General features: G+C 35.8%; 1 protein-coding gene across 7 annotated transcripts; it reads right to left on the reverse strand.

Annotated features, from left to right (window-relative positions):
- On the reverse strand, window positions 1–27,695 carry GABRA6 (gamma-aminobutyric acid type A receptor subunit alpha6). 7 transcript variants are annotated; one of them, XM_084535496.1, is made up of 11 exons: window positions 27,484–27,695; window positions 27,120–27,238; window positions 26,836–26,903; window positions 25,350–25,570; window positions 25,164–25,246; window positions 24,431–24,574; window positions 23,838–23,990; window positions 23,605–23,757; window positions 19,248–19,507; window positions 8,651–8,911; window positions 1–3,801 (listed from the first exon to the last, which is right to left on the reverse strand). In XM_084535496.1, exons 1-11 carry the CDS (start codon window positions 27,519–27,521, stop codon window positions 3,751–3,753), a joined length of 1,551 nt encoding a protein of 516 aa, XP_084391622.1. In that variant the 5' UTR covers window positions 27,522–27,695; the 3' UTR covers window positions 1–3,750. The 7 variants fall into 7 exon arrangements, with proteins under 7 accessions (XP_084391622.1, XP_084391625.1, XP_084391627.1 ...); XM_084535499.1 differs by lacking the exon at window positions 23,605–23,757; XM_084535495.1 differs by lacking the exon at window positions 1–3,801 and having other exon boundaries at window positions 8,251–8,911.

Consider the following 27,695-nt stretch of genomic DNA (forward strand, 5'->3'; position numbering starts at 1 on the left):
TTCTTTCTTTTTCTTTTTTTTTTTTTTTCCTCATCTGTGTTTGATTTTGTTCGTTCCCTTAAAATTGTATGGGTGGTGTTGGTTTCTTTGGATTCCTTCGTTTGTCTTGGTCAAACTGTTTTAAGACTTGTATACCAGAAAGCATGTCTGGGCCTCATTCATGGTTTGTCAGTAACTTTTACTTCCAACATACTTTGCTGACGTGTAATTGACTTGTATCAATCTACTGCCTGGAAAAAAAAACTATGGATCCATAATCTTTGTACGCAAGAAGTAATGAAGAATGGAATTGTTTCTGCCCAAGTCTCTACTCATTCTTCTTCTGGATAAAGGACTTTTTCCTTTGCAGGGTTTAAAAAACCCTAAAGTAAAGCCAGGTGGTGGACAGCATTTACGTGGAGAGCTGAAATACTTTGTTTTTTGATTAAAGGTGAATCCTGCAAGAATGACTTATAAAGAAAAGTGGATAAGTAGATGAGGAGTGTTCTTGTCATGAACAAGAAGAGAAACAAGAATAATCTAACCAATGACAGTCACTTCTGAATTTTGTTTGCATACAAGAGAGACACTGAGTTGGTAATGTGATAAGGTAGATCAAAATATCAAAACACGGGACAGTACTTGATACCAAACCATAGCGAGGACTTTCATCTTTATATGTACATTTCATGGATTTATTCAATTCTTGCTGCCACAATAGTGGATGATCTAGCGTCCCATTACATAGATTCTGTATCTGAAAACTCTGATGAATTCAAGCCACATTCTGTCCATTTGAGGGTTTATGGGCTCAACTCAGTCCATTCTTTTTACTTGGATACATAGAAAGTTAGGTCAATAATGTATTACAAGTGTGTGACAGCTCAAGGTAACTGCCAACCTACCTCCCCCTCATCTAATGTCCTTTTTTAGAAAAAAAAAAAAAAAAAATCAATTTTACAGAAACTTTAGCTTCTGATCTTCTAATTGCAATGCAGTCAAAAATACTGGAGGGAAAAAAATAAAAATCCCACCATCTCCCTTAGTCTCCTTTAAATTAATATGTATTTTTCTATTTAATACTATTTGTATTATCTTCAGAAATACATATCCATATGCTTATATATATATATATATGAATCCTCTTTTTTTCTTTTCTTTTTTTTTTTTTTTTTTTTGATGCATATCTTGTTTGGTTACTGTTGGACCATAACTAGTATTTTTATGTTATTATGTTACTATGTTATTATGACATTAATTGTAAGTAATTACATTTATTCTAAGATATAACTTGGCATTATGAACATTATTGATGTTGAATATGATTGAATATGAACTGTTTCCTTACAAAGCATTTAATAGGTTAAATACATAGCCCCTTCCTACTATTCAGACAAATGTGGAGGACAAACCCTTCCCTATCTTGTCCACATGGAAATCTCCTTTGAAGCAAAATCAGCAGTCTTTGCATTGATGTTAAAATATGGTATCAAACACCAAGAGCTGTTAGTATATATTAATATGCTGATAGAACCTTACAGTTAGGAATTTACCATTATTTTATACATTGAAATACTACATTCCAAGGAAATAATGACTATTTAGTAACTCTCTGGATTTTCTGTAAAATTCACATTCAAATATTTTTTAAACAAAGAAGACTGGGTACAAAATTTAACTTCATTGTAACTCTTTTTTCCCCATAACTTCTAAACATTAATGTATTGTGCATAAACCCATTCTAAAGTTTTTAGAAAACTCTTAAAGACGTTAGTGTATTCAAAATAGAAAGTTAGTCCATGGAGCAACAACGAGTAAAGTTAGACTAAAAGATAACCTCTGTGTCTTTACAACACCTCTTTTTTTTTTTTTTTTTTCCAAAATAAAATGTATTTGCATGCAAACTGCAAAATGGTAACTTGCATAGTGTCCATATTTTAACTTTTAAAAATGTAAAAGATCAATCTCACAATTTTCATTTCACAATTTTGATTTCAAAGCAAAGTGAAGAAAAAATTCAGTGCACTTGCAAATACATCCAAGTGTGCCGCCTGTTGCCAGTCAGGAAAAAAACAAAACAAAACAACAACAAAAACACACCTGCAAACACAACATCTCTGTGCAGCAATAGTTAATTTTGACTCAAGCCTACTTAAATTGTCTGCAATTATGTTCTAAACAAGAAGTTTGAAAAGTGATCTCACATTTTCAGTCCAGGAACCACACCAGTAAAAGCTATATGCTTCTCCTGAAATAGGAGAAAAAACAGTGGAGCTGTAAAAAAACAGCTGGAGCTGAAAAAACAACTGGAGCTAGCTTAACAGATAGTTAAATTATTTATAGTGCCAATGAAGCCAGTAGGAGCACCTGATAACTTACTGGAATTAGCCAGCCCTCAATTATTTTTTCATAAGTGACCAAGTATGACCAAGATGTTTGTTTAGACAAAACAAAAGACCCTGATTTTTCCATCTCACTTTAAAATGAATTTAATTTTGTTGCACTACAGTTAAATTCAGGATAGGGGACCTCAATTTATATTTGGCTGCATGTAAGACTTGTGTGCTTCTGACTCCCACCAGTGTCCGCTACACCCGCAACAGAGGTGGCTCAGGTTTGATTTGATTACCTTTCCTATATGATTATCTTTCCTACTTGAGAAGGACTACAGAGATGAAAGGTTTGAATGTACAATAAAATAATAGATGACTATGAACTATGAAAAATAAATCCTGTGCCTGTTTTTGTTGAGAGTGAGAAATAAAATACTAGGACCTTTAAACTCTGAATTTGCTGACAATAACTTGTCTCTGAAAAAAAGTTCTAAGGTGTTTGCTATGTGCAGTTCAGTAGAAACAGCTGATAAGAGTTTGTTTCCTAACTAGCTGTCAAGAATTGCTTCTGGGAAATTTCCTAGATTTTCTGGGAAATCTCCTAGACCTGGAGGCTTGCATTTCACTTGATGGGTAGCTGCATCTTTCTAGCCAGTCAACTTTAGACCCTGAGATCTCCCTGGCATCAGTCCTATGTTTCTAGATACTGCCCATAAATTGCTTGTAATTAGACTGGTTTCACTTTCACAGTCACTCTCAATAATAATAAAAAAAAAAAGCATGTAGCCAGCTAAAGTACATAACCAATCCTTTCTGTTTTGTTCCTTATTACATATTTTTTCTTTGCAAATATTACCTTGGATTAAAGGATATGAAGTTGAAATTACAGAAAATCAGTGTTCATCATTCATCTTATCTATTAAAAGGTTATGAAAAGGTAATGAGAGTGCAGCTCCCTCTCATAGCTTTCATTCTTAACATTATTTTGGGCCAATTTCACCTGATGCAAATCAGTGCATCTCCTAGCACTTCAGTGAAACAGTGCTAATTTATACCACTTCAGAATCTGGCTTCCTTTAGTAATCCTTCGTTGCATCTAAGAGAAATAATCCCATTACTGATTTTTATACCAATGTAAACATTCAATTCTTTGTTACAGAACTAGAACAAATACACATTCTTTTCTTTGACTGTTGGACAAAATAATTTAACAAGAACTTTTATAGCAGAATCACAGTAAGAATTTGTAAGAAAGTATTTTTAGAACACTGTGCAGTTTCTATTTTTTTTTGATTCGTCCAGAGTTTGTTTCCAAGTGATGTCCAATAGAAATATTCTGTGTTTGAACATTGAGAATACATGTGGATAGACAATTCCTTTGAAGTTACTTCAACCCTACGAGACCTTTGGTGATTTTTTTGAAACCTTGATCTGTTCCTTAGTTGGACTGATAGTCATTTCGAAGATGCATTGCAGTAGGTTCAAAAAACTGGAAGAAAAGTTAAGAGAGAAGTTTAAGCTATGGATTGTCAACTGTGTAGTTAACCAACACAATCACTTGATTTCTAGCGGTCTCAACAGGCTTAGAATAGAACTGCAGTCCAAAGGAGAACCTTCTCAGAATTTGATATTCGTTACCTGATCTCCAAAGCTCAACTGTAAGTACATGCAGCAATGACTATTTTCTCCTGAACATTATTTTTCCAGTGTTAAACTGAAGCATGATGCACAATACACACTGTAAGCTTTATGAGTATCAACAATCTAAAGCAAATACTTTTCCAGTTTTTGTTTCTCTGCTCTTAGTTGACCCCATGCATCATTGGCTTCTCATCTTCTCTTTCAGCCTGATATGTAACTCCTTTTCTGCCATCATGCTATGTTCTATGTATTCCAATAATACCTAGGAGTTAGCACATTTACCACATTCAATTACATTTTACCTTCCACCCCCAAACATAAAACCTGCCCCTTCTGCTTGTTTTTCTGCAGTTCATCATCAAAAATTTACCATAGTCTTCATGAGCTTAAATCACTCCACAGACCTCATTCTGTGTTTTATTACATTAAAAACTGTAATATAGTATGATACATATAAAATATTGAGGCAGGTTACTTTAGAGAGGATATGTGTAAGAAAATGTGAGAACAGCATATGCATTATGAATGACATGAGAAACATAAACTAAGTTCTTATACCCTTGTTGTTAAAAGGGCATTTCTTACATTCTAAATCAAGCACATTTTTTTATTTTTTATTTTTTTTTAAATAAACCAAGCATGCAATTCACTTATCAAAGTCACTATTATAAATTAGTGTTCAGCTCAAGGACTTAGCATATTTAAGAATGAAAAAAAAAAAAAAGTATGACAAAAAAAGAGGAACTTTTTTTTTTTCCTCAATTGTCAGGTTGCTTTTTTCTCCCTTCAAGAACTTCTATGTTTGGCTAATCTGGACATGTGTATATAGTTTTTTTTTGTGTAGAGCTTTCTGTGGATAGCAGATATTAGTGTGCTTTACAGAAGAACATACAACATCAGAATACTCCTATTCCACTCTCCATGTATAAATCATGGGGATGTCACATCCTCACATATTCCATCTAAATTAATTACAAACAGACCTTGCGTATGTAGATTGTAAATCCTCCTAGTGTAATTTTAATGCCTTAATTTTTCATATAATAAATGGCACGGTCATGCTGCCATAGCTAAACATCTGTTAACATTTCAGTTATAAAACCTTTTGAGAGAGGAGGGCTTATCATACAAGTATCAGCATTATATTTGGTCTAAAACTTTTCATCTGTTATTTCTGCTAAGGATTCTTTCATATAAATACTTGCAAGTACTTTCTTTCCTCCACTTATGTGTTGTCTTTTGTTTATATGAGGTTCTAACAACGTGCTGTCTAGCAAAATGCAGGCAAAGAACTGTTGTCTTCATTCCAATATTTTTACCAATATAACTGTTTTGCTGCAATATTACTGCTACTCCACAGTGCAAAACAGTTTTTGTGTTGAAACATCATTTATGGATCAAATTGCACAGTGGATGTCTTACTGAATAAGAATGCTTACCCACCCATTCCATTAGAGAACAGAACTGTTTAATTAGATATCAAGGCCAGAAGAAGACTTCATCTCCTTCCATGTATTAAAAAGCATTCAGTTAAAGTGCTTAGTTTCAATACAGATTTTTTTTTTCCATCCATTCTAGAGAATGCTGATATTTTGTTTAAAAAATATAATAAAGGATTAATTGTATAATGGAAATTTGCTGCTAAGCTTCCTGGCTGAGCTACATTTGGTTCATTGTATGTGTGGAAAAACAAACAGAGTTCAGCATAAGTTATCTTGTTATCTTCTCAATCCTGTCTGCTTTTATTAGAAACACCTTCTTTAGTATACAAACTTCCAAATCCTAAAAGTGCTGTGTAATTAACATACTTTTAGATTACATGTACAGTATGAGAAAGGGTAATTGATCTAAAGTCATCCAATGAGACAATGAGTAAGAGGGAGGGTGAGTGGGAGGTACTCCAAGGAGTATTTTAAAAAATACTCAAACCCCACAGTGTCTTAGAAATATTAGGTAAATACAGAGGAATGACTTCATTTCTGTAATGTGGACTGTTACTTGAGCTATAAGAAAATTCATTACCAGTGCACAAAAATATTACCAAAAAGCTCAGAGGACAGCTCTTCATCTCATGCAACTGTGTCTTTACATTAGTAAAGCTGATGGTCTGAATTCTGAACAAGTAGTTAAAAAAAAAAAAAAAAAAAAAAAGATTTTTGCACTTCTTTGAAGTCTAAGAAAGAGTCTGGCCAGAAGATAGTGATAGGAGTTAAACATTAACTTTCACTCCAGTTCTAACAGCCTGCTTTCACAGACAGCACAAAACAGATTAATGTAAAGCTCTTTGATTTGTTCTATATGCATTGCCCAAAGACACTAGAGAGTTATTCAGCTTAGGAATCTCCACAGTGACAGGCTGGAAGGAAGTGACAGGAAATTTCTGCACAGGAAATTTGGTTGTTTCAGTGAGCTGATTATGTATTTTTTCCACTTTTTTAAACATAAGCCAAATAAACTCAAAAACAGCTAATATATTTGAAATACCACACAAAATGTACTCTTTTCGAAGAGTCAGATTCCATAACTGGATAATACTGAATCAATATATAATCTATTGGGCTTGAGGCTGACTTGAGCTAAAGTGGCCTTTAAGAATGCCAAGCTTTGCTCACCTAACTTTTGTATCACTTCTGCTTGAATGGAAAAGCTTACCTATTTTTAAATACATTTTTAAAAGCAAAAACAATCCTTATTTTCCTTGAAAGTAACAACTTTCAAGGATAAAACATATTGAATTAGAAATCTACCAACGTGCATCACAATCATTAGTTACAACTGAGCACATGAACAGGAGAATGTAATTTATGAAGAAAAGCTTGAGCAACACTTTACATAACTGTTTATATTCTTTGTCATTTGAAACATCCCAGCTGTTAAAACTGTTCTGTTCTATAAATCTTGATGGTGGATTTTTTGCATTCTATAATAATTGCTGCACTTGTGAACAGGTTTGTGAACTTACAAAAAGGGAATTTTAAAAGTATTTACAGTCAGCACTATGTCCTATTTCTTAGAAGTATTTTTAAAACCTAGTTCTACTATAACTATTAATATACAAGGTTTAGGTAAATATTTCATCACTATGAAGGTAAAATGTTCCAAATATTTCTCTATCCAAAATGAGAATGGTTGAAGGAAAGAACTGGAATTATGGCAAGCTACGCAGGCTGAGAAACTGGCCTCTAAACAGAAACTGTAATGATTATACATGAGCTTTTTTGATACTTCCCTTCTCTGATTGAGATAAGTAATGTGCAGACATAGTCAATATTTTAATAGAGGGATCAGTATCTCTGGCACAAATGCTAAACTTAGCATTGGGCAGATTTTGAGTGGCCAGGCGTTAGCAGCTGTGACCTCTTGAGAGAGACATCTGCAGAACATTTGCAAGAGGTAGTGCCTCCTATCTTCCTGCCCTTCTGATTTCATATAAGCTGCTTGGCAACACACTCTCTCTTTGAGAGACAGCATTTTCCAGATCATACTAGTAGCAAAAAATCAGCAAAATTAGAGGCTACTAGCCTCTGCTTCAAGTAGAGGCAAGATGCCACCAGTCAGCTGATCAGCACTGTCTTGTTAGTTTGAACTGCGTATCTCCTGACTCTCCAAGAGATTTCCCTTGGCCTTCTTTACCTCTAATCTGGGAAATAAAGGCAGAATTTGCACACCACTCTGATCAGATTTCCAGCCTATTTTGTTATTGATATAGGGACTCTGTGCATTCAGAACTGTCTAAATAATATCATTATATCTGTAGCTGTCCTAAATAAAACTAAATTGACCAAACATATTGACTGCAATGTACAGTGAGATTCAAAAACTCTGTGGCAACAAGGCAAATGATTTTTTTTTTTTTTTTTTTTTTTTTTTTTTTTTACCAAGGAGAAAGGGCACCATTAACTGTATTTCGACAAAAAGGAAAATCAGAGAATTAAAGCATTAAAGACTAAATTTTAATAACTGTTTGAAAGTGATAAGCTAATCACTGACTGATTATTCTAGGCACGCTCAGTTTGCAGGGTACACATCTCTTCTGCACTTCATGGACATCTAAAGGCACAGTAACTCTTAGCCTGATTCAAACAAGCAAAGAATTTAGCAACTTTATCAGAATAAAGTAGTTCCATTTTATGAAGAAACATGGAAAATCAGCATTAAAATGTATAAAAACAGGGACTCTCAATTTACAATGTATGCTGTAATTGTCAATAGTTTCTCATGCTGTAGATACATATTTAGAATAAATGACTTATTTTAGTAGACTGTTATTGTGTCATTGAGAAAATATTAGCAGATATTAATGTTCTTATCTCCTTTATTGTACTGCTGCAACAGATAATTTAACAGATAACTTTACCATTCCTTGCTGATGACAGGAAGATGAAGAATTGGAAGATTTAAGATTGGTATGTTTGCTGAGAATGGTGTCATATGTTGTCTTACACAATTTCCTATGTTCTGCTCAGTGTAACATAGTAAAGAAGTAAGTGTTTACATTTCTCACCTTCAAATAGCCTTTCTACAGTTTACCGAGTGCCACTGTTATTGTAAGTGACAGCTGATTTTTAGATCAGTAAACTTTCCTCAGACAGAACTGATTAACTGCAGTTGCCAAAGCAAATGAACAGTTCAAATAGTATTGGCTAACTAAGCATGGTACATATTACAAGCAAGTATTCTGAAATTCTACTACTCACTTCCATAGTGTCTTTTGAAAGGTAAACAACCCAGTATACCAGGTTGAATCCTGCAAATGCCACTGGGAAGAGGATCCTAGAATACTGGTCTATTTTACTTGTGCCTCCAATAGGTGGTGGTGCTGGGGTGGCTGGTGGAGGAACAGACACTGGTTGATATTGGGATGCACTATTTGATATTATGCTGGCTTCAGGAGATTGATCTGCCTGAGACGCTACAGAGTTTGCTCTCTTCTTCAGGTTACAGTTGGAGTCAGAATGCTGTGGAGGAAAAAAGAAAAAAAAAAGAAAAAAAAAAGGTTGATTTATGGCTACAAGAGTCTTAGGTCATGTGATCATTACATTTCTCTCCATCATTTTACACAACTTTCTGATTTGTTATTTTTTTATTGCTCTGCTCTAGAACAACCTTAGGAAACCACAAAACAATACTAATCTACAGAGGTACATTTGTGGCTTTACTGTAAAAAGATAAAAGACCATATGCTCTCTGTATCGCTAACATGTTAATTAACAGGAACAACGAGAGAAAGAAATAAAAGAGGAGGAGCTGTAAGGAAAAGATGATAATGGTGTACCTAAATTTTAGTATATTTGTGTGACTGAAGCTTTTGTAGATATGAAATCAGCTCCAAACATGTAAACACTTATCATATCAAATGGGAGGACATAGAAGTTCAGAGACCTTGCTAGCAATTCCTGCTGCTGCTGCCACCACCCAGCATGACTATTAGTAATGTGAATGCATGGCAGCAGCCATAAGATTTTACTGATAGCTAAGAAAATAGAGAAGAATGGCTAGAGTGTCATGGTGCTGTTTATTGTTTTGATATGAAGTACTCAAGTTTTCTAAAAATAGGGAGCAGTATAAATACCTTTAGATGCCACCAGGCAATGGAACATCCAACATTTTGGCTGAGTTTATGTCTAAAGCTTCATTAATAAAAAATTACAAGGATTATTCCCAGATTACTGATGTAACCATTGTACAACATAAACAGCTATTCTTGGCTTTGAATAAGCAGAATTTTTGGTCAGCAGAAGTAGATGACTGAATGAATGAAGTTGATGAGGGAAATGTTAGGTGACGCAAATAATTTACAATACACAGTATATTTATATATATATATTTTAAGTGGAATAGTAACATTCAAATGGTTTTGAGGCAGCAAAATTCTGCTAGATGTGATGTTTCTAAAGTCATTCTTTGGGAGTGATTTAGTGGCAATCATTCACCTATATGGAGCCCTCTGTCAGCATTTTTGAGATTTATCCTGCAGGACTTCTATGCATGGAAACAGGCTTTAGTCAGATAAATGATTGCATCATTACAAGGAAAAGAAACATTTATTGCAGTACATTGCCTATACGTGTATCTGGGCCAAAATTTCTAGATAAAAGACCAGCCTAGCACAGCTGGTATCTTATGTATGATTTCAAATATAATTTTAACAGGAATTATCCTTTTAGCAATATTACTGCCAAAGTATGAGAAGAAGTTACATTACTACACTAAAATGCTAAGTTCTGCTCATGGATGAAAGGACTGGTATCCAGAAGAAATTAGGGAGAATGGATTCCTCACAGCTGAATTTAGTCTACGTAAAAGGCTCTTTTTGTACATATGTTTTTCAACTATTATACTCTTTTTTCTTTTTTTTTTTTTTTCTTCCATATCCTATCATACCTACCTCTTGTTATAACCCCCCAACTTCCACTCTGATAGCAATTAAATGATCACTATCATGTTTTGAATGGGTATCAAAGGGCATTCATATTCTGGAGCTATACCTATCTAGAAAGCAGTTATTTGTTTTCATATTTTCCAGTTACACAGCAAGCAACAGACAGATTTAAATGGAGGATGATCTACAGATGTGTCACAGAAACAGAAAGAGGGTTATCCATGTCCACTTGCATTAATCATAATAGTAATCCCACATTTTAAGTAGACTTACTGTCAGAGCCTAGGCCACTGTTTTTCTGTCAAGTAGCTATTCTATTTTGCTTGTATGCCCTGCTTTGAACTCAATTGTCAGAGTTGTAACATAGCTTGTTTTTTGCTTGCAAGATAGCTCGACCTTTTGTGGAGAATGAGTGGTTGCTAAAAACATAGTTGCTGAAGTGAAACTTAGACCTTCTTATCCGCAATACATGTATTGTGATACAAAGAGGGTCAAATTCTGCTCTGGATCACTCAAGCATGAATTAGAAGTTATTGTTCTGAGGTAGAGTTAAAAAAATTGTAGGCATAGCAGATGTAGCATAGGGTCAGTGGATTATGTTGAATAGTGGACATATTTTAGAATGCAGAAGTACTAAAATCATTGTGATCATCCACACGGGCACTTGGAAAAGGGTAATCCTGGTTTAAATTTTATTTATAACATTTATTAAATCTTATGTGTTGCTGTAGAAGGAGGATGATCTTGATGTGACTTCAGGAACTGAGATAGAGTTTTCAGGAAAAGAGTCAGAGACAGGAAAATCTGGAGTCAGCGTGTATCCTCAGATTTGGGGAAGACACTGACTAACTTGCTTACATGCATGCTATGGGGCCAATTTGGATCCATTTCTATAAATGGAGCGATATTAATTATTACCTAAAATAGCCTGTTTCAATATTTGGGAAGGATCAGTGCATTTTGCTCTTTCAGGAATGCCACAGTTTTTGTGTTATGCTATTCAGGTGCTTATATAAATCTTTAAGGAAGTCCCTAAATAACTTCTTACACTAATACACTCGAGGGCCAATCCAGAAAGTCAGCGTCAAGAATATATTTTTGTCTACCACTATGCTACCCAAGATACAGAAGCCTAAATTTATTTTGGATGTGTAATGAAGTTGTTTCTCAATTTGGCAGCTGACAGTAAACCAGACTTGCTGCCGCAGGACAACAACCCATACTTTTCATTAGAATTTACTATTAAACCAAGAGGAAGAAACAGCAGGAAGAGATCATTCTTTTGAAACTATTCTTAAAAGATCTGAGTTCTGAACAGCAGCTACAGCAATTTTTTTTTTTATCATATTTAGATTTAACCCCTCCTTTTGACAAAGATTTCTACCTACAATTACATGAAGTTTTGGCAAAACACAAAACTTATAAAACAGGAATGATTAGCCTATTTCAGTTCCGATTTTTCACCATTCACATAGCCAAACGGTGTAAAACAATGAAGACTGTTTTACAAATAGCAAAAGCAACAGCAAGAATCATGACATAGCACATTGGGTCATAATGAAATAATACATTATGATAAGTTACTGAACCCGCTTCAGAAGAGTACTTTTGCACTCCTAGAGACTGCTAGTCCCATTAGGCCATTTAACTTGTCACGACGTATGGCTGCCTAGTGACGCAGAACAGCTTGCAAGATCACTGCGTAATGTGAGGTACCATAAAACTGGACTAGACAAGAGATTGGCACGTATATGGGCTAGGAAGGTATAGTCTGAATTCTGTTAAGGTTTTGCAGCTCAGCTACCTGATCTCCTAGGAAGCTCACAAAGTAGTCTTGTCTGTAAAGGTACTGATGATCTCTCAAAACTCTCATCAATATCACTAGAATTTGTTTATGCTCAAAACATCTCAGGAGGCTCTCAGTAAGTCACTCTGCTTCCAGATATACAAAATATAGCATATATAATTTTGGGGTAAACGGAATTCTTCGTCTCCTTTTTCTGTTTTCTATAGATGCTAATTGTGATGAATGCACTCAAGAGATTTCTGAAATATATATAAAATTCTCTACAGTTCTGTTTTCCTTTATACTGCAGATGTGTATTCTTGCTATGAGTTTAGCTTATGACCTAGCAGTAAAATGAGTATCTTATGTATGCATTCAGATACTGGCTAATTTTAAACAAATGCATGCCCTTACCTCTCTCTCTTAGTCACTTATGTCCCTTATTGCTGTGAGCACCATGCAGTACAGAGAGGTTTTTGAGAATAAATTCTAAAAGTTTAGACCAAAAAAAATATTATCTCTCCTTTAAAAAAGTATTAGATTGAGACAATTAAATTTTGATATCACAAAAGAAAACAGAAACAAACAAATAGCTAGGACCAAAATTCCATCTTTGTACAAAGCAGAATACTAAATTGAACACATAACATTCTTTTTCCCTGCTCATCTAATTTGTAGATACAGTAGTAGATTATTCAATAAAAACATTCATATTACCTACATAAAATCACATGCTGGTAACCTAGCTCCCAAAAAGGGAGCTAAGCATAGTTTAGGTATTTAAATCCTTCTTAGACTTTGCTCTGCATACATCAGTGTGATTTGTAAGACCTCTGGTTAGCTATTGATCTATATACAGCACCTTGCAGCAGAGAAATTCACCACATTGTGTAAGATCTTGGGCATGTACTAAGGTACCTCAATCTTTACTGTCTTGTGCAGTTTAAATCTCCATCTAATGCCAGTGATACGTTATATCCTGAGATTCCTTTGCATATCTCTTGTGGGGTCTGATTAAAAAAAAAAATGTGAATTATAAACATTTGTAAACAATGTTCTGCATAATTAACAGCTGAATTTAGTTTAGATGTCATTAATAGTTCCTAGCTTTGGGCATTTCTTTAGGCATTCTAAATTTTCTTTCCTAGGCATATTATTAGTAATTACTACAAAATTATTTTATTTCTGCTTTACCCTAGTAAAAGGGTTAAATCAATTAACTGGAGCATGGAAAAGTCATATTCAAAATTTTTCTTAACCTTCACAGACTGAAACTCATCTCTCTGAAATTATAGCCTAACCTTCAGGTGAACATGGGTAGGGGAGACTGATAATTTGTTATTCTTTTCAATATGAATATACCATAGCAGAGTTTCTCCCTAAAATTGAGATGTACCATGTCAGAAAACTCATATAATTATCACAGAGCCTCTGTCAAAAGATATATTTGTGTATGTTAAATTTAAGCGAAGTCAACTTTGGGCTTTTAAACTTAGCCAGTGTCTGTCCTGATACTTGGTGGGAGTCTGAGTTGGGAGTAGGAGATAAGGAATCAAAATTCTGCCTGTTTGTAGTACAAACAGTACTACAGAGCTTGTATTTTTCATATTTCCATTATTTGACTGACTTTGTTTTTACTTCCCCCCGCAAAAGAAAAGGATTAGACTTCAATATTTAGCAAAAATGTCTAAAGCCAGGGAAATCTTTCCTCCCCTCCCCACCTCTCCCCTCTCCTCCCCTCATTTCTCTTTTATTTCTCTTTTCTTTCTAAACCTTCCTTGCTGCTCTGCATTTGCGTTGTCAAACAGATAAATATTTAACTCTGGCAGAGCCTAATAATGAACATCTACTTTCCTTGTTGGGATGACAAAAAGTCAATAGAATTGAAAGTTGTTGTTTGCTTTTAATAGTCTATTTGATACCATGCAATTGTGGAGAAGCAGGAAGGTCTCTCTGATTTGATGGAAAGTGCTGCATTCTCAGTCAAGGCTTTATTGCACATAGCTTTTCTAGCATGACCTCATAAAGGGTTGTTGATAATCCAAATAGAAGTGCTCTCCTTTCAGCTATACTATGATACTCATTAAACATCCTCAATATATTCTGACGTAATTATAGAAAACTAAATCCTCTATTGAGAAGTGACATATGGCTGCTCTGCAGTTGGGCAGGGTTGTTAAAAAGAATGAGAATCCTCTTTTGCTCAAGTCATGTTATTTTGAAAACAGGTACAGAGCACTTTGTTGGGACAGGGAAGCTCCCCCAGCAGTATTTCACTGTTCTGTGTTGCTTTCTGTTAAAACAACAGGTCTTTAAGACAACAAATGTAATCAACCAACCACCATATAATAATCTTTTGTCTGTTACATGTAGTCTTCCACATGTAAAGGGTTTCTTTTCATTCATAGTGTGTACTCCCTGTCCTCTGCTGGGTACTCCCTGACCATCTTGTAGAGCATTACTTAAAATGATGCACTCCAAACAGTATCACCAACGCCTCTTCCCCCACAACTTCTAGAAATGGGGTAAAAAAGCCATAATGATGAAACAATATGATATAAGAACAATACATTTGAAATGGATTAAAACACTAACTGCCACAATGAACTATATATTTACATATATACGTGTGTGTGTGTGTGTAATATATATATACACATACACAAACATACACTAGGTGTTTGTTTTTGACATGCTATAATAAGCTTGTCACCATATGAATAAAAACAGGCTTCTGTCAGGGTCCAGATGACTGCCCAGCTTGTTGCCATCATGTTGTGGAGTGGAACACCCATAGTTTTGTATTTCATACAGGGATTGCCTACAGCTGACAGAGAGAGCAAGCCAAACTCTGCCTTCAGTTAACTGAGGTAAATAGAGTTGCTTGCCTAGAACCAAAACAGGCATGCTGGGCTGTCATCAGTAAACAGAGCACATACTCGGACCATTGCATCTCTTACTGAATCTAGTGAATTCCAGTACCTTCAACAGAGTTTCTCATATTTTCATTAATATAATAGAGAAGAATGTGGTTTTATGCCATCTTTCTTTTCTGAATGTATTGTTTTGGGGGAGATATAATAAAAACCTGAGAGAAAAAGTGTTGTTCATTTGAATAAAGCACAATTTTGAAAAAAGTTAACTAGATTCAATTGGGAAGGAGTCTTTTTAAAAATAAATACTATTTTGCAGGAAATATAGTTAATTTAAAAGGGGAGGGGAGGGGAGGCGAGAGGAGGGAATTCCATAAATACTTTTGTCTTCATGAGTTCAGGTCCTCAGTGAAAGCAGCAAAAGCTTCTACCTGACTTTTATAGCTCCTTATTTTCATTTGTATTGAAGCTATCTCCTTGGGCTTGTCTTACGTAACACAGTAGAACAGGTCTCCTGTCATACAAAAAGTACTAGTTCATACAGGGTAAGGATATTCTCACCACAATGTTCTTTCAGGCAAAATTCATCAGGCAATTTAAGATAATATAACGTAAAAAATATACAGTCTATTTGTTAATTCTACTGCTGCTGTGGGTTAAAGAGCTGCATAGGCAGTTGTACAGCTATGACAGTTTTGCAGTAAGAACATCTCACTTTTTCACTTTTATGTTTACATTTGGACTCCCCAAACCTTTCAATTCTTTGAAAATTTCTCAGTGTAAAAATACTGACTTCTATAAATACAGAAGACAGTAAACATTTTAACACATTGTGCATTATTCTTCATCCTGTATCTACCCCTCCGTATAACTAAAATTCTGACAACTTCCACACATTTAAAAATTACAGGCAAATAAAAACGCTAACATTACAAGGGGATGAAAAACTTTACTACCCTGTCTAACAGGGCAAATAAATAAGTACAGCACAGATTAGGAAAAACAAAGTACCAAAGCAGGAGAGAAGGAAAAGATTTTAACACATACATATATATCACATGGAACAGACAATTAGTTAAAATCATTTTAAATATATATGACAGATTCAAAATAGATTTTTTTTCTAGTGAATTAGAAGAAGGCAGAAAGGTAAGAGTCAAAAAGAGGAGCAGAAGAAGTAAGACAAATTATCTAAAGAGTAAAGAATAAGAACTGGACCTTGTAGAAGGAAAAGTGGTAAAAGAATTTAGAGGTGAAGATTTGGGGTAGCAAGCAGAAGGGAACGACAAGGAAGAATTCAGGACCTCAGATATCTACGGTAAGAAAAAAACTGAAAATTATGTTTTGTGCCATACTTAAACAAACTTCTCTAAGATCAGTAATGTAACTATAGAAGCACAGAGTTCAGTAGAGGATGGTAATGCTGAGGAAATAGTCATATACTCAGATCAGCCTGTACTAACTACATTGTTAGCACTGAAGTGATCTAGTTCAAATTTGTTTCAGCTGAAATTATATTACTGACTGCATCATATATCCATTTATATGACAACATGAAGTTTTCCCCCCATGCTTCTGTCACAAGAAAAAAATAAAAAGAAAGAAAGAAAAGGAAACAAATAAACAAAAAAGCCTTTTGAAGCTTGTTATCTTGTAATTAGTCCTTTTTCCCAGGATGCCTTTGTGGAATGGGACCTTTGATATCCAGTAGAGTTAGCTAACTACATTCCTCCAGAAACCATTTTGACGGCATCTTCTTTCCTTCAGTGGTAGGTACCCACCATTTTTGTGATCTCACTGATTTTTCTTTTACTGAAGTGTGGGGTTCTCGGAAAGAACTGTTCCATCGAGGAAAACATGATGGACTTACAGGCTTGAAAATTACTATTTTAGATTACAAGAGCTCTGAGGAAGAGTAGGATTATAGCATTTTTTGGATGCTATAGACTGCTTTAGAGACTGAGTTTACCTTAGGACTTTGATGTGTCTTTACTTATTTTCTAAATTTCTGTGTTATTAACTAGTTGTATATATGTGTGTGTGTGTGTGTATATATATATATTGAGGAAATGGTTTTAGTGTGCTTACCGGATGTTCTTAATGCTTGATTTTTGTTTGGAAAAACTAAACTGTGTCTTGAATTTGGTTCTGTGCTTGTTTGTGGGTGAGGCCCTTGATAAGGAAACTTGAGGTCTTAATGTGTGTTGGTTTTTTTTGTTTGTTTGTTTTTTGCTTTTCCTTTTATTTTCTGTTTCAATAGTAATTTTTAAATTTCTGATTAGCTTGGTCTTCAGTGATATAGAGAACACCCAAATCTCACCCTCTAGTAGTGAAGCAGCTACAGTCATCAGGAATACTCCTGTATATTCCAGTAATATCAATGTTATACCAATACCAATATGTATGTTCCAATAATTATAATAAAATAATACTCCAATACTCTGGTATATCTGGGCATATGTAGAGAGCCACATGTATTTTGAAATAGTTGTCCTCTAGAGATTCTGGGGACTTGGGGAAGGATTTCTAGTGTCTGCTCTGAATTCACCACCAGTAGCATGTGCAGAGTAGCCCAAATCAAGTTTTCATATCACTCATCACAGACATCAATATATGATTTTTTTTCCCCCTTCTTGGAAACCTCACTGTGATTAACTCAAACTTGAACTAGAAAGTGTGTAGTGCATAGATTGTTCCAGCAGTATTTTCCTCATGCTACAAAAGGCTAAGTGATCTCTCTAGGCACTTTTCTGATAGCTTGTCCTCAAAAAAAAAAGTCAAACAGAGTAAAACTGCAGCTTTAGTACATTTTAAACTTCCTTCAGTCTTAACATTATTCTTCTCATTTTGCATTATTATACTGTTACAGAATTCTGCTCACTCAGTCCAAAGTAGTTCTCAAATATGATATTTGGGGGGCGGGAAAGCATGTTCTAAATACTAGCAAATACATATTCTCTTTCTCTTATTGTTTTTTGTAAGGTTTAAATATAATCATAAAAGTTTTTTTGATCTCTCATTTGTGTTTTCTTTATACAACTGGGATTTAAAAGAAATAATCTGTGGTTTTCAGTTAAAATTTATAAAGATTTAATTCTTCTATCATTAACATGTTTAGTGAAATAAAATGCATGTTTGCTTTCTTATTAAGTCTGACAGTGTTTTTGAATACTTTTTTCAATATAAATAAATTAAAAAAAAAAAAGTAAAATGCAATATAGTTTACAAGCCCAATGCTTCCCAGTCAAATTGAGGAAGATTAGCTGATGAGTTCCTATAAAGACTACTAGCAAGAATCTTTGTAGCTTTGGATGCAGTATTATATGGAACTTATTAATTATAACAGTTTGCATGTACCAAAATGTTACAAGTCTAGCTGTTATTTACAAGCAAAAATGAAAAAAAAATGACCATATGATGGGTAAGGTGTTGCCCTATTGTTCAGTAGCTTTTAAGTTGACTTTCCTATTCAACTACAGACTCAATGGTTTTGCAGGTCATTCAAATGCTGTTACTCCTCTCAGAATGGGAAATGTGGTGATAGTAAAACTGATTCTGAAAACGGGAGGGCTATGCTGATAAATATATTAACATATGTTGTGAAACAGCTTTAATTACTTAGCCCAAGATGTAAGGAACAATATTTACAAGCAATTCCAATATAAGATTTTTGGTATTAGACAGCCTTCTTTTTTGTCACATGGAGTGAAATCTATCCTTACATAAATCTTTATGTTTATGCTTTTTATTTTCGCCAAGCTTCCACCAAAGCAGACTTTATGAAAGTAACAGATGCCAAGTTTATGTAAAGGCTAATTCCTCTTCTTCCAGATGACCCACTTATGGTATGTGCCAGTATGCTACAGTGATCCCATAATCATCTGGCCAATGCACATGTTCGTTGCACTGTACAGTGTCTTACAAATTCTACAGACTCACTCAGAGAACAACACAGCTGCCTGAACACAATGCCTCCAGCATCCAGCATAATAAAGTATCATGGGTAACAGTCTAATGTATTACCTTAAATATCTTATCACATAAACATCTCTGTAGTAACTTATGTAACAAATCAAAATAAACATTATGAATAAATGACATCTTTCATTTTCTGCAATAAGAGCAATGTCTTGATAAATAGATATGATCCAAATGCATAACCTGTTTCAGGTTAAGATCACTTTAATATTTCACATTCACTACTCAGCTGCTCTTCCTATATGATACTTATTATCAGAAAAGCAAGCAATTACCGAGACAATCTCGTCCTCTGCCGGTACAGTTGCTGCTGATAGTGCTGCTGCCAGTGCTGCTGCCCTTGCTGCCTTCCTCATTGCTCTCTGAGTCTGAAGATTGGTAAAGTAGTTGACAGCTGCAAACTCAATAAGTGCAGAGAAGACAAATGCAAAGCACACAGCTATGAACCAATCCATGGCAGTAGCATAGGACACCTTGGGCAAAGAATGGCGTGCACTGATGCTTAAAGTGGTCATTGTTAGAACTGTAGTAATTCCTTGAAAATAAGAGAAAGGAAAAGGGGGCATTAGAATTTTGCTAAATTCTAGATGTAGATGTAAATGCCTCTACATATATACATATGTGTGTATATATATATGCGTACGTATCTGTTTAAATACAAAATACATAAAATATAAAACCAAAGAGGTTTTAGCTGTCAACTAACTAACAGGAATTCTAAGTATTTTGTTATCATAAATAATTCATGTATAGTGGCTTGAGTATCTAAAAGCTCTGAATAAACTTCCTTAATAGACCAAGCAGATTCAAAGTTAAGATAACCTCGTGCTACAGGGTACAGCTTCTTAGAATTGTGGTAAGACATGGGTATAACAAGAATCAAGATCAGGCTCTGAAAGACACTTTATTTGAGAGGTTGCTAAGTGGAATGCTTGGCAAAAAATCTAAATTAGTTTACCATGATTTCCTAAGTGTTATGATCCGCTATTTCTCCTATTGTTGGACAAGACAGATCATGGCTTCCAGAACCCTCACTAGATTCATCAGAATTTTGCATTGAAGTCAGTGGTAAGCTATGATCCAAATATTTCTAGTAATAAGAGTTTGGTCATCTATACAGTGATCTTTAATCTCTGAATACATTTTTAAAGATTCACTGACAGTATATTGATTTGAAAGTTCCCATAGTAACAAATATGGAAGGATGGAAAAGGTGCTTCTCTAGAGATCCTTTTGTGTTTTCATACACAAAAAATCTGGTCACATAGCTCATGGGCCGCAAAGTATTTTTAAGGTCTATTGTGACCTTATGATTTCTCTTTTGTAATGTAAATCATTAACAATGTGGGAAATACACTTCCCACTGCTGCCTGATACAAGCAAAAAGTACAAGAGCAAACTTATCCATTAACATATAAGGCTCTGTGACTCATGTTTGCTTGTAATTATGCCTGCTGGAATCTGAAAATTGCAGGTATTTAAAGACAGTAAGCTGGAGAATACCCTCTTCTGCTCTTTTCTGCAGTTGGGAAAGGGGAGGTGGGAAAAATAAAGGATGTTATAATGTCATGCTGTGATGATGAATCAATATGCTGTGAATGATGCTCAGTAGAAAGGATGCAGTGTCATTGCATCCTGCATCATCAAGACAGGATGACTTGATTATTTTCAGGATTTTTTTGCAGCTCTCTCACATGATGTAGCTTGCCAGCTGTCTGAGGCTAAATAAGTCCCAATGTCATTACTTAACATGTTTTAATGAAATGCAGATAGAAGATAGTATAAAAATATGTAGGATCTCTACTTCTCCCAAATCTGTCAGACATATTTAATAATATAAGTACAAGAATACTGATAAAAATTTCAATTTCAAATGTCCAGAATGAACTTTTCAGTATGATATGTGATTAGATTAGAATCTGCCCATGTGCTAGTTAGTAATAAAGAAAGATGCATTCTGTGTCTGTATAAAAACTTACTGCAGAAGGAATTTAAACTTAGGAGTAGGACTCCTATTCTATTACAGATATAGATAAGAACACTCTCAATGTGGAGTTGGTGAAATGCTCTGCACTGTGGAAAACTACTTTATCAAACAGAATGCCAAATTACAGTTGGTAAAGTGTGTAACTGATGTTCTTTCCACTTTGAAGACTTCTTGGTAATTTTTAAAAAATTTGTTACATATTGCAAATACTGAAATATGTTATCTTTTTTTTTAAAATACAAAATCCATCTCTGACACTTCATAAATAAAGTTTAATGACTAGATAATAAGTTAAAATTTCCAGAGTAATCTGCTAGAACAGTAAAAGCCAGCTGTGTGTCTCTGCAAAACAGCAGATAACTCTTTGCCAGGACTAAAAAAAATTAGATAAAGACACAAAAATGCAAAGTAGTAGCCATTGTTATATGGGTTCAAAGCATTTGATACTTAATAGGGCACACTTAAAACTTGGCTTTAATAAACATGTTTCTTATTCCAAGTAATTTCTGATAATGAAATGCTAAAAAAAAAAAATAAATATGTATGCATATACACATGTCTACATACAGAAGCTCCATGTAAGGTAAGAATTTCTTATTGCCAATCTGCTGTTCTTTCCAATGGCATAGCTACAAAGAGCACAAGAATGTCTTGTCTCTTCAAGTATTTCTGTCTCCTATATTTCGTCTGTAGGTCTGTAAACAGCAGATGTTTATTAACATTAATTTATTTTATTGTAATGTTACCTGCAAAAGATAACTAGCATCCACTTTGCAGGTAAATAGAGTTAGGTGAATTTATTCTGAAAAATTAGTTAGTGCACACTTACTTTTCTACCATTAATTTATCTTCTCTCAAATTTTTGAGAATGTCATGCTTTATAAAAATATAAAACTCTATGATTCTCACACTTAAAGGCTTAAAACATAGGAGCAAAACTGAAACATCTTTATAATTCAAGTATTTGCAATATGATGCAGAAAGGATGCTTACTTCTCCATTTTAAACCTTTTCTTTGTTGCTGGTGCCTAACAGTCAAGCAAATATCAATTTTTTCCTTAGATGATGGTATTTAGAATCCATGGGATTTTGAATTAGAAAGGATTATAAATCCATGTTGTTCTTGGGAGAAATAAGAACGGATTGAAATATTCTTTTAAAATGCCAACATGACTAATTTTCAAAAATACTGAGAAAGGTGTCTATTTAACAGTTTTCTTAAAATATTTTCTATTCCTTATTCTATATTTCCTCTTCAATATGACTAAGTCATTATTTCAGGGTTTGGGATCTTTATGTAATTGTTGCTGAATCATCTTCAGACTTATTTGGACATTGCTTCAAGTGTATAGAATTGACCTCTGCTGCCCATTAGATAGCAAGTATGTTTTACTCACATGTAAAGAACGTAAAATCCAGAGATGCAATATAAAGTTGAATCAGGTAGTATTTATCAGATACATTTAGCATTGGATGCCAAATAGACCAGAATGTATGGTATACAAACTTCCTATGCATATTTTATGCTTCAATTGCAATAAACATCTTTGAGAAATTATTGCCTGGTATTTTAGTATTTTAAGCAGTTAAATATGAATTGCTGGAAACTATTACATACAAGTGCCTAATGATACCTAGCTGCATCCCAACTCCTGATGGGTATTTCAAGGAAAAAAATGTATGTTCATATTCCTTCAGAGACACCTGAGGAAGCTGTGCTCATGTACGATTCCTAAAAGTTTGCAGTGCTTTTTTGAATACCATTCCATGCCTGAAATCAAAGCCCACAAATTCTGTATCGTGCTAACTACAACTGTAGGCTTATTTTGAATTATATGACTTGCATCATTCATGCTTAGGCAATTTATACCTGCCTATTTGCTGTTGAAGACAAGTCTGGCAAAGGGAATTTGTTGTGCAGAAATACTGGGTTATGAGAAAATAGTAAGATAGGGTTGCAAAATATGTATGGATAGTGGATTCATGAGAAATTTCTGACAAGTTTTATTATTTCTGCTTGGTGTTTTTATGATTATTTTTTTCCCTAGAAACAACAATTCAGTCAAAATTTACCCCTTGACAATAAGTGTAGTTTCAGAGATTATTGATATTGAAGCGGGTGGGGTGGCAGAGTAGTGGGAATCAGATTTAATAATAGCTGAGCACACAGTTAAGGAGATGAAGCTCCCATTTGGGGGAGCATTAATTCAAACCACTAAAAAGAAAAAAGGGCCCATGCAATACGGACATGCATTCTGCATTATTACTATAACTTGTGCTAGGGACGATACATCTCACCTAACTTCATTCATCTAAAATCCTTGCTGGTTGTTTAGAAACCTTTGTAGGGAATAGAAAGAGAACACTCTGGAATGAGTGCTAGATGAATTAGGTACCTAGCTGAGTTCCAACCCATGTGATTTATTTATTCTTTTTTTTTTTTTTCCTAAAAAATGCTTTAACACAGGTAAGTTTCACAACAGAATAAATTGGTTTAATTTTTAGTATTTGCTTTTGTTTGCTGAAACCTACTCTCTGTCTTTCCCAATTTAGAAGTTAATCCCCATTGGTTTAGTCTAGCTGTTCAATACAGTGGATTCAACACAGTGAATGAAGTGAGTGATAAAAGAACAAAACATGAATACCAGCCACAGTTCTTGCTGGAACAGATTCTTTGTTGATCCAAAACACAACTTGAGACAGGACTACAGTCATGATGCATGGAATGTATGTCTGAATGAGATAGTAGCCTATTTTCCTTTGGAGATGGAAATAAAGCAGCTGAAGTGAATATTCACCTAAAACAAACAAGCAATGAAAATGATGAATGAATGGTATATGTGATGCAGAACTGGTCAAAGACCTTAATGCAGCATACCAAAAACTGTTCTGGCTGGAACAGACTCCTTGTTAATCCAGAAAGACACCTGAGAAAGAATGACTGTCATAATGCAGGGAGTATATATCTGTATCATGAAGTAGCCCATCTTCCTTTGCAAGTGGAAATAAACTGTCATGATTACATATTCACCTGTTAGGAGACAAGTACTTTAGCATTATTTTGGCACTGTATTATTGGCTTAAACCCAAAATACTATGCTCTTAGGCAAGCACTAATAAGCCTCCTAGTGTATAACAAAAAATAGACTAACAAAAGGTGAAGTGACCTATTGGAAACAGAGGAAAAGAATATTAATTTTTATGTATTGTTTTTACTGGGATAGGGAGGCAGGGGGGATTCTTAAAGGAAATGTATTGAATGGGAGTCTTTCATTCAATTAACTACAGTTAATTGAATTAAATTAACTAATTGAGTTAAATTAACTACAGTTAATTTTTTTACAAGGATTTTAGTTTTAAAAATGACAGAAGGCAGTAATACTAATGCAGTTACATAGCGAAAAAAGAAATCTGTAAAACATCTTGAAAACAAATTACAATGTCAGTAGTTCCCATATGGCTACTTCTTACCTGTGTTAGATTTAATGGTTTCACTAGATACAGTTTGTCCTATGAGGTCATACTGGAGGAGACTGGAAGACTCTTGTGGTACTTCTACTGAGTGCAGGGGTCCTTTTTTCCATGTATAAACGATTTCACTTTTTGGATAAGCATCTGAGTTAGGGAAAAATTACTCATATAAATTACATGATTTATAAGCAATTGAAAAAACAAGTAATATGATCCCTTCTGGGTCTAAAACTCCAAAGAAACTTGCATCCTGCTCCAAGAAGTCTCTAATCACATTAATGATGAAATGCAATAAATAAATAAATAAATAAATAAAAATAAAAAATAGGAGTAATAAGGGAATGGTTGTGGTCGGAATTGATAGGTGCTAGCTTCTGCTTCTTGATTTGTTATAAAACACATACATTGATTACCACAGGTTGTCTAAATATCTTCATTTTGTAAAACTAGACTTTAAGGAATGAACCATAGCTTTTATGACTTCTTAAAGGGCCAGATTTGACTACTAGATCTGTTAGAATATACAACAGAATATCTTTTAACAGCCATCCTTCAGTGAACTAATCCACGTGACTAACAATGGTCTGAGCCTCAGAGGAAAAAGTAAGATTCTAGTCTAAAAAATAAAAATAAATAAAATGTTTCAGTGATGTGTCCTAGGATCTCACTTCTGATCTCACATACATGGAGATTAAATGTATTACTATACAAAACTGAAAAATATAGAACTTACAGCTTCCAAACTTCAGCGGACAAGCGTGTCCATCCATTGGGAAGTTCACCAACCGCATAGGACAATCAGCATTAATGGTTAGTCTAGATAACATTAAAGTAGATGACAGTAAAAAATAAATGGTATGCAGCAACACTGAATGAATGATAAAGAAGGTCAATCAAAATCAGGAGAATAAGCTCTCACCTCATTGTGTAAAGAATAGTTCCATTCTGCATAATTCTGAAAAGTTTGTTAGGAGTTGTCATATTATGAGCAATTGATTTTTTTCCATTTCTAAAAAATGTGTCTGGTGTCCAGATTTTACTGACCATTAGATTGTTCAATCTCAAAATTTCAGTTGGTCCACCAAACTTCAACCTCTCATCAGTCCATGTCTGACGAAAGAAGACATCCATTGTGTATTCCTATGGAAAATGAATAGGTGAATTATGCATGAGGGTCAGCAGTCCTGAGCTGCTGTATTTAAAGTAACTCCATGAAAGACCATAACACATATGTTAATGTCTTTTAATTTACTGCTTAGACACGTAATCCTATTACTATTAAATAGTTCAAAAAAAGAGTCTGAGAGAAATGTATCATATTTTCTTATTAATTAAATTGCAAATTATCAAGTGAACAGGTAACTTTGATGTAAGGAAAAAAGTCTCATTGTCCTCTCAGAGAAATTAATTTAATTCAAAAAGACTGAGATCCAATGAGAAATACAAATGTCTACTTTAACATCCTTTCAAAGTGCAAAACCAAACTATTAATATTTAGCTGCCAAGAACAAAAAGTTATACACAGTGCCACTTCTGAAGCTTACTTTTCATAGTCATAAAGAAAGGACCGACGTGAAATACATTCATCACAGTAAGATTATGTTGTCAAGTTAATATGAGTTATTTTTCTTAAGGATTCTTAATAATGTTGTTGTAAGCCTTCAGAAGGGAATTCTCTACAGAAGTTGCTTAGGAAATGGAGCTAAACCTTGTCAGGAGGCAGACATGCAAGAAAGCATACTGTCTCTATGCCTTCTTGTAGACTGGCTGATGAAGAGAGGTAGAAAAACTTTTGGGTGTACCTTGGGGTGCGCTATTCCTTGCCAGCGTGCTGGAATATAGTCTGAGGTGAGCAGGTATTGGAGGAAGGGTAAAAAGGCAAAAATAGTGATAAAAGTCCATTTCCAGGATGAGAACGGTGATGGCTTAACCTTTCCCTGAGGGCTGCAGCTGCTGTAATTGATGAAGCTCACCCAAGTCTGCACCTACCTGAATTTGGGGTCCCCAGCATGATGAGCTGCTGCCTCAAAAATGGCACCACTTCCCTGCAGCTGTGTAGTAGGTTGTCTCCTACCACACAGCCTTCTTGCAAATCCCTGTCAAGTCACAGATGCTTACACCATTCTTAGTGAGGTTAAAGAGGCATCTTTAACCTTCTGTCCGTGTCCTCAGTGGAGGCCAGTGGTGTCCTCTGTGTCCAGCCTCGGGCCTGGGGCCATGGGGCTGTGCCGGGTGACTCCGCTGGGGAAATAGCTATATGCAGCTCCAGCCAAACCGCTCTGCTGGGCCGCGGAGATTGTCAAGAAGATTAAACCTCGTAATCTGCTCTAATGACGGACAGCTCAGATGCCACCGTAATGAATCCCGGGAAAAGGAGAGCAGGGGCAGCGGTTGGGGGCCCTTACCATCTCCACGTCGGACACCGGCCCGAAGCTGGTCACGTAGATGTCTGTTTTGACTTCTGTCACGGCGCCTGTGGGACACGGAGAGGAGCGGGCTCGGGGGTGGCCCGTCCCGTCCCTCTGGAGGGGGCCGGCGGGCTGGGGGCTGGCGGCGCAGGGACGCTGGTTGCCAGCCCCGGGGTTTTCAGCGCCCCACTGCCCCCTCCCGCTCCAGAGGGACCCCCATTGCCCGATTCACCCCAGGGCTTTGCAGCTTCCCTGACGTGACGGGAGCTTCCCCCCTGTACCTCCAAATCCCGGCCGGAGCCTGTTGTCGTAGCCGTCCAACAGCTTGTCGAGGATCCGAGTAATGTTTTCCGAGTAGAGGTCCCCCGCGTTGCCCTGGCCCCCCAGAGCCTTCTCCATGCTGCAAGGAGAGGCGAGTCCCGCCGTCAGCGCCCGCTCCTCAGTCCGGCAGCCTCGCCTCAGCCTGGCCGGTCCCTCCTCGCACCGTCACCTCAGCCCTCCCGCCAAGCCCGCGGCCGTAGAGGAAGCGGCCCCCAGAAGCGAGCAGACGGGGAGAAGGGGCTCAGTCCCACCTCGCCGCAAGGCTCGCGGGCTGTGGAGGGGCTGAGGGAAGGCTCTGGGGGCCGTCGGAGTGGGCTCGCTCACCTCACGACCACACAGAGCCAAGCGATGAGCAAAGCCATGCCTCGGGGCTGCGCGGGGACGCTCAGGTGCCCTCAGAGCCGTCAGCTGGAGCAAGTTTCGGCGCTCATCCTCTCGGCCAACGAGTGAGGACGTCGGGGAGCCCGCCTGGCTTGGCCCCGTCCCCTCGGCCCTCAGGCACTCGTAGCCCGGGCTGGGAGGGCGAGGGGCGGCGG

Source organism: Aythya ferina, assembly GCF_964211825.1.
Source record: "Aythya ferina genome assembly, chromosome: 14".
Taxonomy (NCBI): domain Eukaryota; kingdom Metazoa; phylum Chordata; class Aves; order Anseriformes; family Anatidae; genus Aythya; species Aythya ferina.